Source organism: Pongo abelii, chromosome 2 (genome assembly GCF_028885655.2).
Source record: "Pongo abelii isolate AG06213 chromosome 2, NHGRI_mPonAbe1-v2.0_pri, whole genome shotgun sequence".
Lineage (NCBI taxonomy): Eukaryota > Metazoa > Chordata > Mammalia > Primates > Hominidae > Pongo > Pongo abelii.
The window spans coordinates 110,803,254-110,816,722 of NC_085928.1; the positions used below are offsets into that span (position 1 = coordinate 110,803,254).

At 44.3% G+C, this 13,469-nt stretch overlaps 2 protein-coding genes across 7 annotated transcripts in view; one reads left to right on the plus strand and one right to left on the minus strand.

Moving 5' to 3' along the window:
- The window catches only part of ABHD5 (abhydrolase domain containing 5, lysophosphatidic acid acyltransferase), a 30,663-nt gene extending 27,841 nt beyond the window's left edge, over positions 1-2,822 (minus strand). For 2 of the 3 annotated variants that reach the window (XM_054550454.2, XM_054550455.2), the window contains exon 1: positions 1,883-2,822. In XM_054550454.2, the coding sequence (XP_054406429.1) occupies positions 1,883-1,929 (47 nt within the window). In that variant the 5' untranslated portion in view covers positions 1,930-2,822. 3 annotated transcript variants of the gene reach the window in all.
- Positions 1,283-13,469, plus strand: part of ANO10 (anoctamin 10) — a 328,446-nt gene continuing 316,259 nt past the window's right edge. The window contains exon 1 of one of the 4 annotated variants that reach the window (XM_009239147.4): positions 1,283-1,394. The gene's annotated coding sequence lies outside the window, so the exon portion shown is untranslated. The remainder of the gene's footprint in view (positions 1,395-13,469) is intronic. The other 3 variants (XM_009239145.4, XM_063722557.1, XM_063722555.1) reach the window with 3 other exon arrangements.

A 13,469-nucleotide genomic window follows, 5' to 3' on the forward strand; every position in this document is an offset into this window, starting at 1 on the left:
TTTCCTTTGTTAATGTTATCTCCCTAATTAAACCTCAAATGTCTTAAGGGTAGGGAACTGTATTCAAACAAGAGCCAAACATCCCACATGAGTCCCAATTCCAGTGACAGGCAGCAGAGATACAGGGTAAGCACCTTACATTAAATCCAGGCACCTCAAAGAGTTCCAATCCAGCCCTGCTACTTGCTGGCAGGCTGTTAGCAGCCTTTCCAGTGCCAGTTTCAACTGCAAATGGGAACAATAATACCCAGCACACAGGGTCAACCTTGGATTTAACAGGATCACTTCTGGGGATAGTCACTGGACACTGATAAAGCATATTGCCAAGAATACCAGGGAAGCCCACTTCTGTCTAGAAACTATGGCTGATCAGCTGCTAAGGATTTTTTAATCATCTACCTCCAATGACTTCCAACCATCACTCCAAGCCATAAAACCCTTTCACGATTGTGTCCTGGACTCCAAGGCCCCACTACATCAAAACCAAATAGTCCACCTGAAAGTAGCGTCAAGAGTCAAAAATGTTGTGACAAACCAGATGAGAACACAACGTACCAATTAGGTTCCTACTTGCGTCCACATAACATTCAACATTTCACCTTAGTGCAACGAGGAAGTTCATCAACAAACCTCAACAAATAAACAAAACTCAAGAGAATAACTTCCTTTCTAATATTTCACAATTTTTCCCCATGACATCTTTCCAAATATCCCTGTCTTCATGGTACTCCATATTCTATCATTTAGGTTACGTTTCCTAGGCAAATTTCTCCAGACGTCTGAAGTAGAACCGACGTCAAAAAATTAAATATATATGGGGGAAGTTTATTTTTCAATATAAACGACAGGCCTGAGAAACAAGGCAATAACCTCCATAACAATTTAATTATTCCACTCATTAACTACTATTCTTCTACTAACAAGTGCAAGAAGTCTTTTAGGTGTAGAAAAGAATAAACTCACTATACCTGTATATAAAAAAGTTTCACATTAGACATCTGCCCTCCAATTTCCAGTTTCCTATACATTATGTGTGTTCTTCTAAGGCACATGCAACACACACTTCGCCAGTAAAGCCAGAATAATCTCAGAAGCGCAAACAAATAAGGGACAGTGGAGCTTGCAAGCCAAAGACCTTCATCCGAAAGATGAATTATGACATTTGAACGTGTATCTCTATCTTAAGGGCTAACTTTCCTTCTATGAAGTATCTGAAACCCACAGCCATACACCCACTTCCCTAACTCCTTCTCCCCTCCCTCCTTCCCGGCACCCCCGCCCTCCCGCCGCTTCCCGGGCGAATTCCGGCCTCTAATACCCCCTCCAAGGAAGCGCCGCCCCTTCCTACGGCTACGGGAAGGATCGCCCAGCGGCTGAGGCTGGACAGAGCACAGGTAGTACCTGTAGACCGAAGCCGCGCTGGGAGGCTGACAGACCGGGTCATTTCCAGCGCCTCGCCGTCAGGTGCAGGGTCGACCGGGCACCGCCCGCCGGCCGCACTGGGGCAGGCCGGGTCCCTTGGCAGAGCCCAAGCCGGTGCGGCCGCCGCGGCCAGCTCCGTCGCCGGCCTGCGGGGTGGCTTACACAACAACGGGGCGGACTCTCCGCGCGGGGTCAAGGCGGCCTCCCGGCGCGGCCGGAATCCGGCTCAGACACCTCGGGGCCCCGGCGCTGAGGGGAGCCTCTCCCGGGCAGAGCGGCGCCGGGACGCCTCTGGGCGCCGCGCGGACTCATGCCGGGGAGGGTCGAGGAAGCGGCCCGTCGTCGCCAGGCGGGCGGCGAGTCCTTGGTGCTTGCTGCCCGCTGGGCCCCAACCCGGCCCGCGCGGAGGGTGCGCGCCGGAGACACACGAAGCCCCCTGCCCCCTGCTGGCTGCGCTTACCTCTCTCCGGTGTCGGCAGAGTCCACCTCCTCCTCCTCCGCCGCCATAGCCGCCGCCGCGCAAGCGCCTGGACTTATCTCGAAGCCGGCTGACAGGCCGACTGGGCCGACCCGGGCGAGCGCGGCACTTAAGGCGGCGCGGGCCGCCAGCGCATGCGTTTTCCGCGCACTAGCAGGGCCCGGCGGCGCGCCCGCGTTTGCGCGTGCGCGGCCTTGCCTCCGCCATCCCCATCCATCCTGCGCTAGTTCTCCCGCCCGACGCGCCCGGGTGTAAGCGCGGGGCGGGACAGTCAACCCAGAGGGACTGGCGAGACTCACCCGACTGAGTTAGGTGTTAGCTAATTTGAATAATGACTGTATTCATGCATCACCCTGTCGGTGTTGGCTGTCAGGTGGCACCTTGGGGACAGAGGTGCGTCCGGTCCTGGAAGAGCCTAGCTAGTGTCCGATAGATGGTGCAGTGGCGAATGAAATGGCGTAATCGAGGTGCTGTGTGGCCTTCCGCCAGCCCTTTCCCACGGATTGGGGGGCCAGGGGAAGAGGGCGACTCACAGGAGCCTTCAGTCAGTTGAGCACTGCTCTAGGTGTTGTTACTGTAGTGGCCAAAGCCAGGAATTTCCCTCCCACTAGACTTTCTAGATACCTGGGAGGGTGAAAAGAGTCGGTGTTGGCCGGGCGCGGTGGCTCACGCCTGTAATCCCAGCACTTTGGGCGGCCAAGGCGGGCGGATTACCTGAGGTCGGGAGTTGGAGACCAGCCTGAGCTGGAGAAACCCCGTCTCTACTAAAAATACAAAATTAGCCGGGTGTGGTGGTGCATACCTGTAATTCCAGCTACTCGGGAGCCTGAGGCAGGAGAATCGCTTGAACTCGGGAGGCGGAGGTTGGGGTGAGCCGAGATCGCGCCATTGCACTCCAGCCTGGACAACAAGAACGAAACTCCGTCTCAAAAAAAAAAAAAAAAAAGTCTATGTTTAGGTACTTCGAGTTATTGAAGGGAAATGACTAACCTAAATAGCAGTATTTCTTGACCTGTTTTCAAGCCTTTTAGCAATCAGGTGCAACCTGCTTTTGGAATTCTGCCGCCCACTACTACTCATCCATTTGGGTTTGGTATGTGTCTACTATGGCCTCACTTTGTTCTAGGTGCTTGAAAACAATGGGTTGAAATACGGCTCCAGTTTTGATAGATCCTACGTGAATATATTAACCTTTATTTGAGACTCAGTTCATTATTCTTCTTCCCTGACTCTCCTCCCTCTTTTTCTCTCCTCTGATCCCCACTGTAAACCTGTCTTTATCACCCATCTAGCTCTCAGATTCTCAGCCTTGTGTAATTGTTACAGCTTTTAAATAAACATTATCGAATATCTTTCCAACTACACGAGAAAGTCCTCTAGGATAGGAATGATGTCTTCTGTAATTTAGAGGTGGGAAAGCCACTTATAATCTCTTAGGCATAGTAATAACTAATAAATTTTTATTGTGTTTGATCTAATTCATAAAATATTTTAGGGAAGACCAGAACATATAAAAAACATTTTTACAGGAATTCCTGGTTTGAAAGGGCCATATATTCAAAGTGACCTCCAAATACAGAAGGAGCTGAGAAACTAAAGAATGAAGCAGAAAAATCCAGCTTGTCAGTAAAAGGTGATTTATTAGGGAACTTACAGACAGAAGCATGGTCTTTGACAGCAGCAAGACAGGTAAATCTCTGTGCTGTTACCCTCCCAGACCAAGGTTGTTTTGACCTAAGGGCAGGTAGGTAAGTATGTGCTCTGATATAATTTGGATGTTGTCCTCTCTAAATCTCATGTTGAATTGTGATCTCCAGTGTTAGAGGTGGGGTTTGATGGGTGGTGATTAGATTCTGGGGGTGAATTTCTCATGAATGATTTGGCACTATCCCCTTAATGCTGTCCTTGCAATAGTAAGTTCTTGTGAGATCTGGTTGTTTAAAAGTGTATGGCACCTACCCCTCACTCTCTTGCTCCTGCTCTAGTCATGTAAGATGCCTGCTCCTGCTTTGCCCTCTGCCATGAGTAAATGCTCCCTGTGGCCTTTCCAGAAGCCAAGCTGATACCAGCACCTGTATAGCCTGCAGAACCATGAGCCAATTAAACTTCTTTTCTTTATAAGTTACCCAGTCCCAGGTAATTCTTTTTTTGTTTTTTTTTTTCTAAGACGGAGTTTCACTCTGTTCCCCTGGCTGGAGTGCAGTGGTGTGATCTTGGCTCTGTATGACCTCCACCTCCCAGGTTCAAGCAATTCTCCTGCCTCAGCCTCCTCAGTAGCTGGGATTACAGGCACCCGCTACCACGCCCGGCTAATTTTTTGTATTTTTAGTAGAGATGGGGTTTCACCATGTTGGCCAGGCTGGTCTTGAACTCGTGACCTCAAATGATCCTCCCTCCACTGCCTCCCAAAGTGCTGGGATCACAGGCATGAGCCACCGCGCCCAGCTGTATTTCTTTATAACAATGTAAGAACAGCCTGTCACATGCTCTTATACAAGGAACAATAGATAAAGTAGAAAACTTGGAGGCCTTCCCAAAACTGGGGTTACTCAGAAATCAACATTGTGGATTAGCATCCGAGATGGAGTTACTTTAGCCTCCACAATAGTGTTGCCAGACACTTGCAGTGTGTCTGCAGAAACTGATCCCCTACAATCCCACCTCAGAGTGTTTGTTGAAGACCCTACTGCCTGGAACACAGTGCAAGCCCAGTGGTACTGAGTCCAGTAATGAAACCTTAGGATTTTGCAGCAACTCCTGTAGCACTTTGGTCTTTATGGACCTGGAGTCTGCTCTCAAAGATGCCTGTGCCTGCTGCACAGTCACGAAAAAAGAAAAGAAAGAAAAAAAGAAAGAGACCATTGATCCAATACTAGAGTTTATGCAGAAACTGACAAGCAGTGCATAGGACTTCATGATCTTCCTCAGCTTTGGGAGACCATTGATCCAATACTAGAGTTTATGCAGAAACTGACAAGCAGTGCACAGGACTTCATGATCTTCCTCAACTCTGGGAGTAGCTCTGGCCCAGGCTTCACCTTGCTGCTGATGAAGGAGTCATCTTCAACAACGGCAAGAAATCCAAGCTGGAATTGGCCATCCACCTATCCCCTGGGTGTTGCCAGCAATGATGGAACCCTACAACTCTATCCGACCACCATGCCACCCTGGAACCCTTGGACTGTGTCTTCTTGGGAGACAATGGACCAACACATGTCATTGCAACCTATACCCCAAGGGCCCCACATACTTTAGCCACTGCTTGGACCAGACTTCCTCCATCACTACCTCCCTGAACTTTGGTGGTACCCTGAAAGCAGACCTCTCAGAGTTTAAGGCCAGCTTGGTCCCCTACCTCCAAATTAACTTCCTTTTTGTGACCTACTAACCAATTACCTGGTTGAGCAGTGCTTACATTTGGAGATTGCCAGGACCTACTTTGTACTCTCCAATCAGATGGCTAGATATGACACTGACTGAAGCAAGTACAGAGTTTGTTCTGCATGTTCTGCCCCAGGGTTGTAGCCTAAAGACTGAATGCTGCCATTGTCCCACCAAGACCAAGTGTGCCATACACTTGGTTGATGACTGGTGCCCCACTGGGTTTAAGGTTGGCTTTAGTTTCTAGCCCTCCAACAGCAGTTCCCCAGGCAAAGCGCTGAGCAATACCACAACCATCACAGGGGCCTGGGCCTGGGCCACAAGCCTGCCAAGCAAGCACTTACCAGAATGAGAGTGAGGGCATGGAGAAGGGGATGTTTTATGAGGGCTTCAGTGGCCTGGCTGCTTTGTAAATATTTTTGGTTTTGGTAGAAACAGGTCTCACTGTGTTGCCCAGGCTGGTCTCAAACTTCTGGCCTCCCAGAGTGCTGGGATTACAGGCATAAGCCACCATGCCCAGCCTGTAAATGTTAATAAAGAAATGCTGTAATAAAACATATTGAGAAAGCAAATGTGGCAGGGAGATAATAAGAAGGACACAGGATGATAAGGGAAAGTGGTAGCTGGGTCAAGGGAAGGGCCTGAACATCAATCAGCTGTAGTGACTTTTCAAAAAAAAAAAAAAAATCACATGACTTTAGGGCTTCTCGGACTCTAATTTGCATGCAGACTTCTGTGGATCATGTTGAATTGTAGATTCTGACTCTGTAGGTCTGAGGTAGAACCTGAGATATCTATTTCTAACTAGCTCCTAGTTATGCCTGTGTTCCTACTGCCAATCAGCAGACTACCCTTTAAGTAATGAGCTCTAGAGCAACCCTGTCTGCTAGAACATTCTGTAATGATGGAAATGTTCTAGACCCACACTCTCTGATACAGTAGCCGTTAGCTACATATGGTTGTGGAGGATCTGAAATTTGGCTAGTGTGACTGAATTTTGAATTTTAATTAAGCTAAAATTTAGAAGCCATATGTGGCTAGTAGCTACCATACTGGACAGCAAGGTCTACATCTCTTAATCCTCATCTATAAAAATGAGAGTTTGGGCTGGGTGTGGTGACTCACGCCTGTCGTCCTAGCAGTTTGGGAGGCCAAGATGGGTGGATCGCTTGAGCCCAGGAGTTCAAGACCAGCTTGGGCAACATGGCAAGACCCCATCTCTACTAAAAGTAAAAAATTAGCTGGGTGTAATGGCTTGTGCCTTTGGCCCCAACTACTTGGGAGGCTGAGGTGGGAGGATCCTTTGAGCCCAGGGAGGGCTAGGCTGCAGTAAGCTGTGATCATGTCACTGTACCCCAGGCTGGATGACAGAGTGAGACCTTGTCTCCAAAAAAAAAGAAAAAAAGTTTTAGACCAAACAATTCCTGAGGTCCCTTCTAGTATTCTGTGGTTCCAAGTTGTTTTTACGGTGTGTATGGGGTGGGGTAGGGATGGGAGAGGATTGACAGATATTAAAGTCTGGAGTAAGGCATGAGAGGTTGAAAGCTCCGCATAGTTGAATGGAGGAATGAGGAAGAGGAGCATGGTGCCCTGGGGGCTGGATCCTGGAACTCAGTGGTAGAGCTGCCCTCCAGAGACAAGAGATTCTGATTAACTGATGAGCGTTAATTGAACTCTCAGAACCAGAATAAAAGACCTTCTTCAGTGGGACACAAATGCCAGATCATAAAGGAAAACAGTGATTAATTTAACCACATCAAAATCTAAGACATCGTGTGAAAAAAGGCACAATAAAACTGCAAAAGATGGAACAGATTAGAAAATCTATTTTGAACATGTTAAGAAACCAAGGCTTTAATATCTTCAATATATTTTAAAAAATAGAAAGTAGATGAGAAAAGCCTTTTCAGAGGAGAAAACCCTCAAGATATAAACAGCTGCAAGATGCTCAGACTCATCAGTGATCAATTCACTCATCAGTAAAAAAGGCTGATGCTGCTAAATATTGGCAAGGCCATGGATCAGTGGGGAATGTCCCTACCCATTTGGTGGAAGTGCAGATTGGCACAGCCATTTGGAAAGCAGTTTGGGAGATCTATTTTAAAATGTAAAATTAAGATACTCTGTGGCCCAGGAATTTAACTTCTGGGGGTCTGACCTTTCTCATGTGCACATAGAGACACATAAAAGGATGTTTGCTTCAGTAGTCTAATGGCAAAAAAAAAAAGACATTAATGACAATGCGTATGATTAAATAAATTCTGGTACCTCCATAATATGGAATACTATGGCAGCAATTAAGAAAAATGAGGTAGATCTATATATACTAATATGGAAGTACTCCAGAGCATATTGATATGTGGAAAAAGCAAAATCCATGAAATATACAAAAGTTGGTTCCTTGGGAGTAATAAAATTGATAAATGCCTGGATAGCTGATAAGAAGAAAAAGAAAAAGTACAAATGAACAATATCAGAAATGGAAAAGAAGATGTCACTAGAGATCTTACCAACATATTCAAAAGATAGTAAGGCAATACTACAAATAGTTTTATGCCAATAAATTTGACAACTTGGATAAAATAAACAAAATCTTTATTTTTTTCTCTTTTTTTTATTATACTTTAAGTTTTAGGGTACATGTGCACAACGTGCAGGTTTGTTACATATGTATACATGTGCCATGTTGGTGTGCTGTGTCCATTAACTCTTCGTTTAACATTAGATATATCTCCTAATGCTATCCCTCCCCACGCCCCCGACCCCACAAAAGCCCCGGTGTGTGATGTTCCCCTTCCTGCGTCCATGTGTTCTCATTGTTAAATTCCCACCTATGAGAGAGAACATGCGGTGTTTGGTTTTTGTCCTTGCCATAGTTTGCTGAGAATGATGGTTTCCAGCTTCGTCCATGTCCCTACAAAGGATATGAACTCATCATTTTTTATGGCTGCATAGTATTCCATGGTGTGTATGTGCCACATTTTCTTAATCCAGTCTATCATTGTTGAACATTTGGGTTGGTTCCAAGTCTTTGCTATTGTGAATAGTGTCGCAATAAACATACGTGTGCATGTGTCTTTATAGCAGCATGTTTTATAATCCTATGGGTATATACCCAGTAATGGGATGGCTGGGTCAAATGGTATTTCTAGTTCTAGATCCCTGAGGAATCGCCACACTGACTTCCAAATGGTTGAACTAGTTTACAGTCCCACCAACAGTGTAAAAGTGTTCCTATTTCTCCACATCCTCTCCAGCACCTGTTGTTTCCTGACTTTTTAATGATCGCCATTCTAACTGGTGTGAGATGGTATCTCATTGTAGTTTTGGTTTGCATTTCTCTGATGGCCAGTGATGATGAGCATTTTTTCATGTGTCTGTTGGCTGCATAAATGTCTTCTTTTGAGAAGTGTCTGTTCATATCCTTTACCCACTTTTTGATGGGGTTGTTTGTTTTTTTCTTGTAAATTTGTTGGAGTTCATTGTAGACTCTGGATATTAGCCCTTTGTCAGATGAGTAGATTGCAAAAATTTTCTCCCATTTTGTAGGTTGCCTGTTCACTCTGATGGTAGTTTCTTTTGCTGTGCAGAAGCTCTTTAGTTTAATTAGATTCCATTTGTCAATTTTGGCTTTTGTTGCCATTGCTTTTGGTGTTTTAGACATGAAGTCCTTGTCCATGACTATGTCCTGAATGGTATTGCCTAGGTTTTCTTCTAGGGTTTTTATGGTTTTACATCTAACATTTAAGTCTTTAATCCATCTTGAATTAATTTTTGTATAAGGTGTTAAGGAAGGGATCCAGTTTCAGCTTTCTACATATGGTTAGCCAGTTTTCCCAGCACCATTTATTAAATGGGGAATCCTTTCCCCATTTCTTGTTTTCGTCAGGTTTGTCAAAGATCAGATGGTTGTAGATGTGTGGTATTATTTCTGAGGGCTCTGTTCTGTTCCATTGGTCTACATATCTGTTTTGGTACCAGTACCATGCTGTTTTGGTTACTGTAGCCTTGTAGTATAGTTTGAAGTCAGGTAGCATGATGCCTCCAGCTTTGTTCTTTTGGCTTAGGATTGACTTGGCGATGCGGGCTCTTTTTTGGTTCCATATGAACTTTAAAGTAGTTTTTTCCAATTCTGTGAAGAAAGTCATTGGTAGCTTGATGGGGATGGCATTGAATCTATAAATTACCTTGGGCAGTATGGCCATTTTCACGATATTGATTCTTCCTACCCATGAGCATGGAATGTTCTTCCATTTCTTTGTAACCTCTTTTATTTCCTTGAGCAGTGGTTTGTAGTTCTCCTTGAAGAGGTCCTTGACATCCCTTGTAAGTTGAATTCCTAGGTATTTTATTCTCTTTGAAGCAATTGTGATGGGAGTTCACTCATGATTTGGCTCTCTGTTTGTCTGTTATTGGTGTATAAGAATGCTTGTGATTTTTACACATTTATTTTATATCTTGAGACCTTGCTGAAGTTGCCTATCAGCTTAAGGAGATTTTGGGCTGAGCCGATGGGGTTTTCTAGATATACAATCATGTCATGTGCACACAGGGACAATTTGACTTCCTCTTTTCCTAATTGAATACCCTTTGTTTCCTTCTCCTGCGTGATTGCCCTGGCCAGAACTTCCAACACTATGTTGAATAGAAGTGGTGAGAGAGGGCATCCCTGTCTTGTGCCAGTTTTCAAAGGGAATGCTTCCAGTTTTTGCCCATTCAGTATGATATTGGCTGTGGGTTTGTCATAGATAGCTCTTATTATTTTGAGATACGTCCCATCAATACCTAATTTATTGAGAGTTTTTAGCATGAAGAATTGTTGAATTTTGTCAAAGGCCTTTTCTGCATCTATTGAGATAATCGTGTTTTTTGTCGTTGGTTCTGTTTATATGCTGGATTATGTTTATTGATTTGCGTATGTTGAACTAGCCTTCCATCCCAGGGATGAAGCCCAGTTGATCATGGTGGATAAGCTTTTTGATGTGCTGCTGGATTCGGTTTGCCAGTGTTTTATTGAGGATTTTTGGATCGATGTTCATCAGGGATATTGGTCTAAAATTCTCTCTTTTTGTTGTGTCTCTGCCCGGCTTTGGTATCAGGATGATGCTGGCCTCATAAAATGAGTTAGGGAGGATTCCCTCTCTTTCTATTGATTGGAATAGTTTCAGAAGGAATGGTACCAGCTCCTCCTTGTACCTCTGTTAGAATTTGGCTGTGAATCCATCTGGTCCTGGACTTTTTTTGGTTGGTAAGCTATTAATTATTGCCTCAATTTTGGAGCCTGTTATTGATCTATTCAGAGATTCAACTTCTTCCTGGTTTAGTCTTGGGGGGGTATGTGTGTCGAGGAATTTATCCATTTCTTCTAGATTTTCTAGTTTATTTGCATAGAGGTTTTTATAGTATTCTCTGATGGTAGTTTGTATTTCTGTGGGATCAGTGGTGATATCCCCTTTATCATTTTTTGTTGCGTCTATTTGATTTTTCTCTCTTTTCTTCTTTATTAGGCTTGCTAGCAGTCTATCAATTTTGTTGATCTTTTCAAAAAGCCAGCTCCTGGATTCATTGATTTTTTGAAGGGTTTTTTGTGTCTCTATTTCCTTCAGTTCTGCTCTGATCTTAGTTATTTCTTGCCTTCTGCTAGCTTTTGAATGTGTTTCCTCTTGCTTCTCTAGTTCTTTTAATTGTGATGTTAGGGTGTCAATTTTAGATCTTTTCCTGCTTTCTCTTGTGGGCATTTAGTGCTATAAATTTCCCTCTACACACTGCTTTGAATGTGTCCCAGAGATTCTGGTATGTTGTGTCTTTGTTCTCATTGGTTTCAAAGAACATCTTTATTTCTGCCTTCATTTCGTTATGTACCCAGTAGTCATTCAGGAGCAGGTTGTTCAGTTTCCACGTAGTTGAGCGGTTTTGAGTGAGTTTCTTAATCCTGAGTTCTAGTTTGATTGCACCGTGGTCTGAGAGACAGTTTGTTATAATTTCTGTTCTTTTACATTTGCTGAGGAGTGCTTTACTTCCAACTATATGGTCAATTTTGGAATAGATGTATGGTGCTGAAAAGAATCTATATTCTGTTGATTTGGGGTGGAGAGTTCTGTAGATGTCTATTAGGTCCTCTTGGTGCAGAGCTGAGTTCAGTTCCTGGATATCCTTGTTAACTTTCTGTCTCGTTGATCTGTCTAATGTTGACAGTGGGGTGTTAAAGTCTCCCATTATTATTGTGTGGGAGTCTAAGTCTCTTTGTAGGTCTCTAAGGACTTGCTTTATGAATCTGGATGCTCCTGTATTGGGTGCATATATATTTAGGATAGTTAGCTCTTCTTGTTGAATTGATCCCTTTACCATTATGTAATGGCCTTCTTTGTCTCTTTTGATCTTTGATCTTTGTTGGTTTAAAGTCTGTTTTATCAGAGACTAGGATTGCAGCCCTGGCCTTTTTTTTGTTTTCCATTTGCTTGGTAGATCTTCCTTCATCCCTTTATTTTGAGCCTATGTGTGTCTCTGCATGTGAGATGGGTTTCCCGAATACAGCACACTGATGGGTCTTGAGTCTTTATCCAGTTTGCCAGTCTGTGTCTTTTAATTGGAGCATTTAGACCATTTACATTTAAGGTTAATATTGTTATGTGTGAATTTGATCCTGTCATTATGATGTTAGCTGGTTATTTTGCTCGTTAGTTGATGCAGTTTCCTCCTAGCCTTGATGGTGTTTACAATTTGGCATGTTTTTGCAGTGGCTGGTACCAGTTGTTCCTTTCCATGTTTAGTGCTTCCTTCAGGAGCTCTTTTAGGGCAGGCCTGGTGGTGACAAAATCTCTCAGCATTTGCTTGTCTGTAAAGGAGTTTATTTCTCCTTCACTTATGAAGCTTAGTTTGGCTGGATATGAAATTCTGGATTGAAAATTCTTTTCTTTAAGAATGTTGAATATTGGCCCCCACTCTCTTCTGGCTTGTAGAGTTTCTGCCAAGAGATCAGCTGTTAGTCTGATGGACTTCCCTTTGTGGGTAACCCGACCTTTCTCTCTGGCTGCCCTTAATATTTTTTCCTTCATTTCAACTTTGGTGAATCTGACAATTATGTGTCTTGGAGTTGCTCTTCTCAAGGAGTATCTTTGTGGTGTTCTCTATATTTCCTGAATTTGAATATTGGCCTGCCTTGCTAGACTGGGGAAGTTATCCTGGATAATATCCTGCAGAGTGTTTTCCAACTTGGTTCCATTCTGCCCGTCACTTTCAGGTACACCAATCAGACATAGATTTGGTCTTTTCACATAGTCCCATATTTCTTGGAGGCTTTGTTTGTTTCTTTTTATTCTTTTTTCTCTAAACTTCTCTTCTCACTTCATTTCATTCATTTGATCTTCCATCACTGATACCCTTTCTTCCAGTTGATCAAATCGGCTACTGAGGCTTGTGCATTCGTCACGTAGTTCTCGTGCTGTGGTTTTCAGCTCCTTCGGGTCCTTTAAGGACTTCTCTGCATTGGTTATTCTAGTTAGCCATTCGTCTAATTTTTTTTCAAGGTTTTTAACTTCTTTGCCATGGCTTCGAACTTCCTCCTTTAGCTCGGAGTAGTTTGATCATCTGAAGCCTTCTTCTCTCAACTCGTCAAAGTCATTCTCCGTCCAGCTTTGTTCCATTGCTGGTGAGGAGCTGTGTTCCTTTGGAGGAGGAGAGGCACTCTGATTTTTAGAGTTTGCAGTTTTTCTTCTCTGTTTTTTCCCCATCTTTGTGGTTTTATCTACCTTTGGTCTTTGATGATGGTGGTGTACCGATGGGTTTTTGGTGTGGATGTCCTTTCTGTTAGTTAGTTTTCCTTCTAACAGGACCCTCAGCTGCAGGTCTGTTGGAATTTGCTGGAGGTCCACTCCAGACCCTGTTTGCCTGGGTATTACCAGCGGAGGCTCCAGAACAGCAGATACTGGTGAACAGTAAATGTTGCTGCCTGATCTTTCCTCTGGAAGTTTTGTCTCAGAGGAGTACCCGGCTGTGTGAGGTGACAGTCTGCCCCTACTGGAGTGTGCCTCCCAGTTAGGCTACTCAGGGGTCAGGGACCCACTTGAGGAGGCAGTCTGTCCGTTCTCAGATCTCCAGCTGTGTGCTGGAAGAACCACTACTCTCTTCAAAGCTGTCAGACAGGGACATTTAAGTCTGCAGAGTTTTCTGCTGCCTTTTGTTTGGCTAT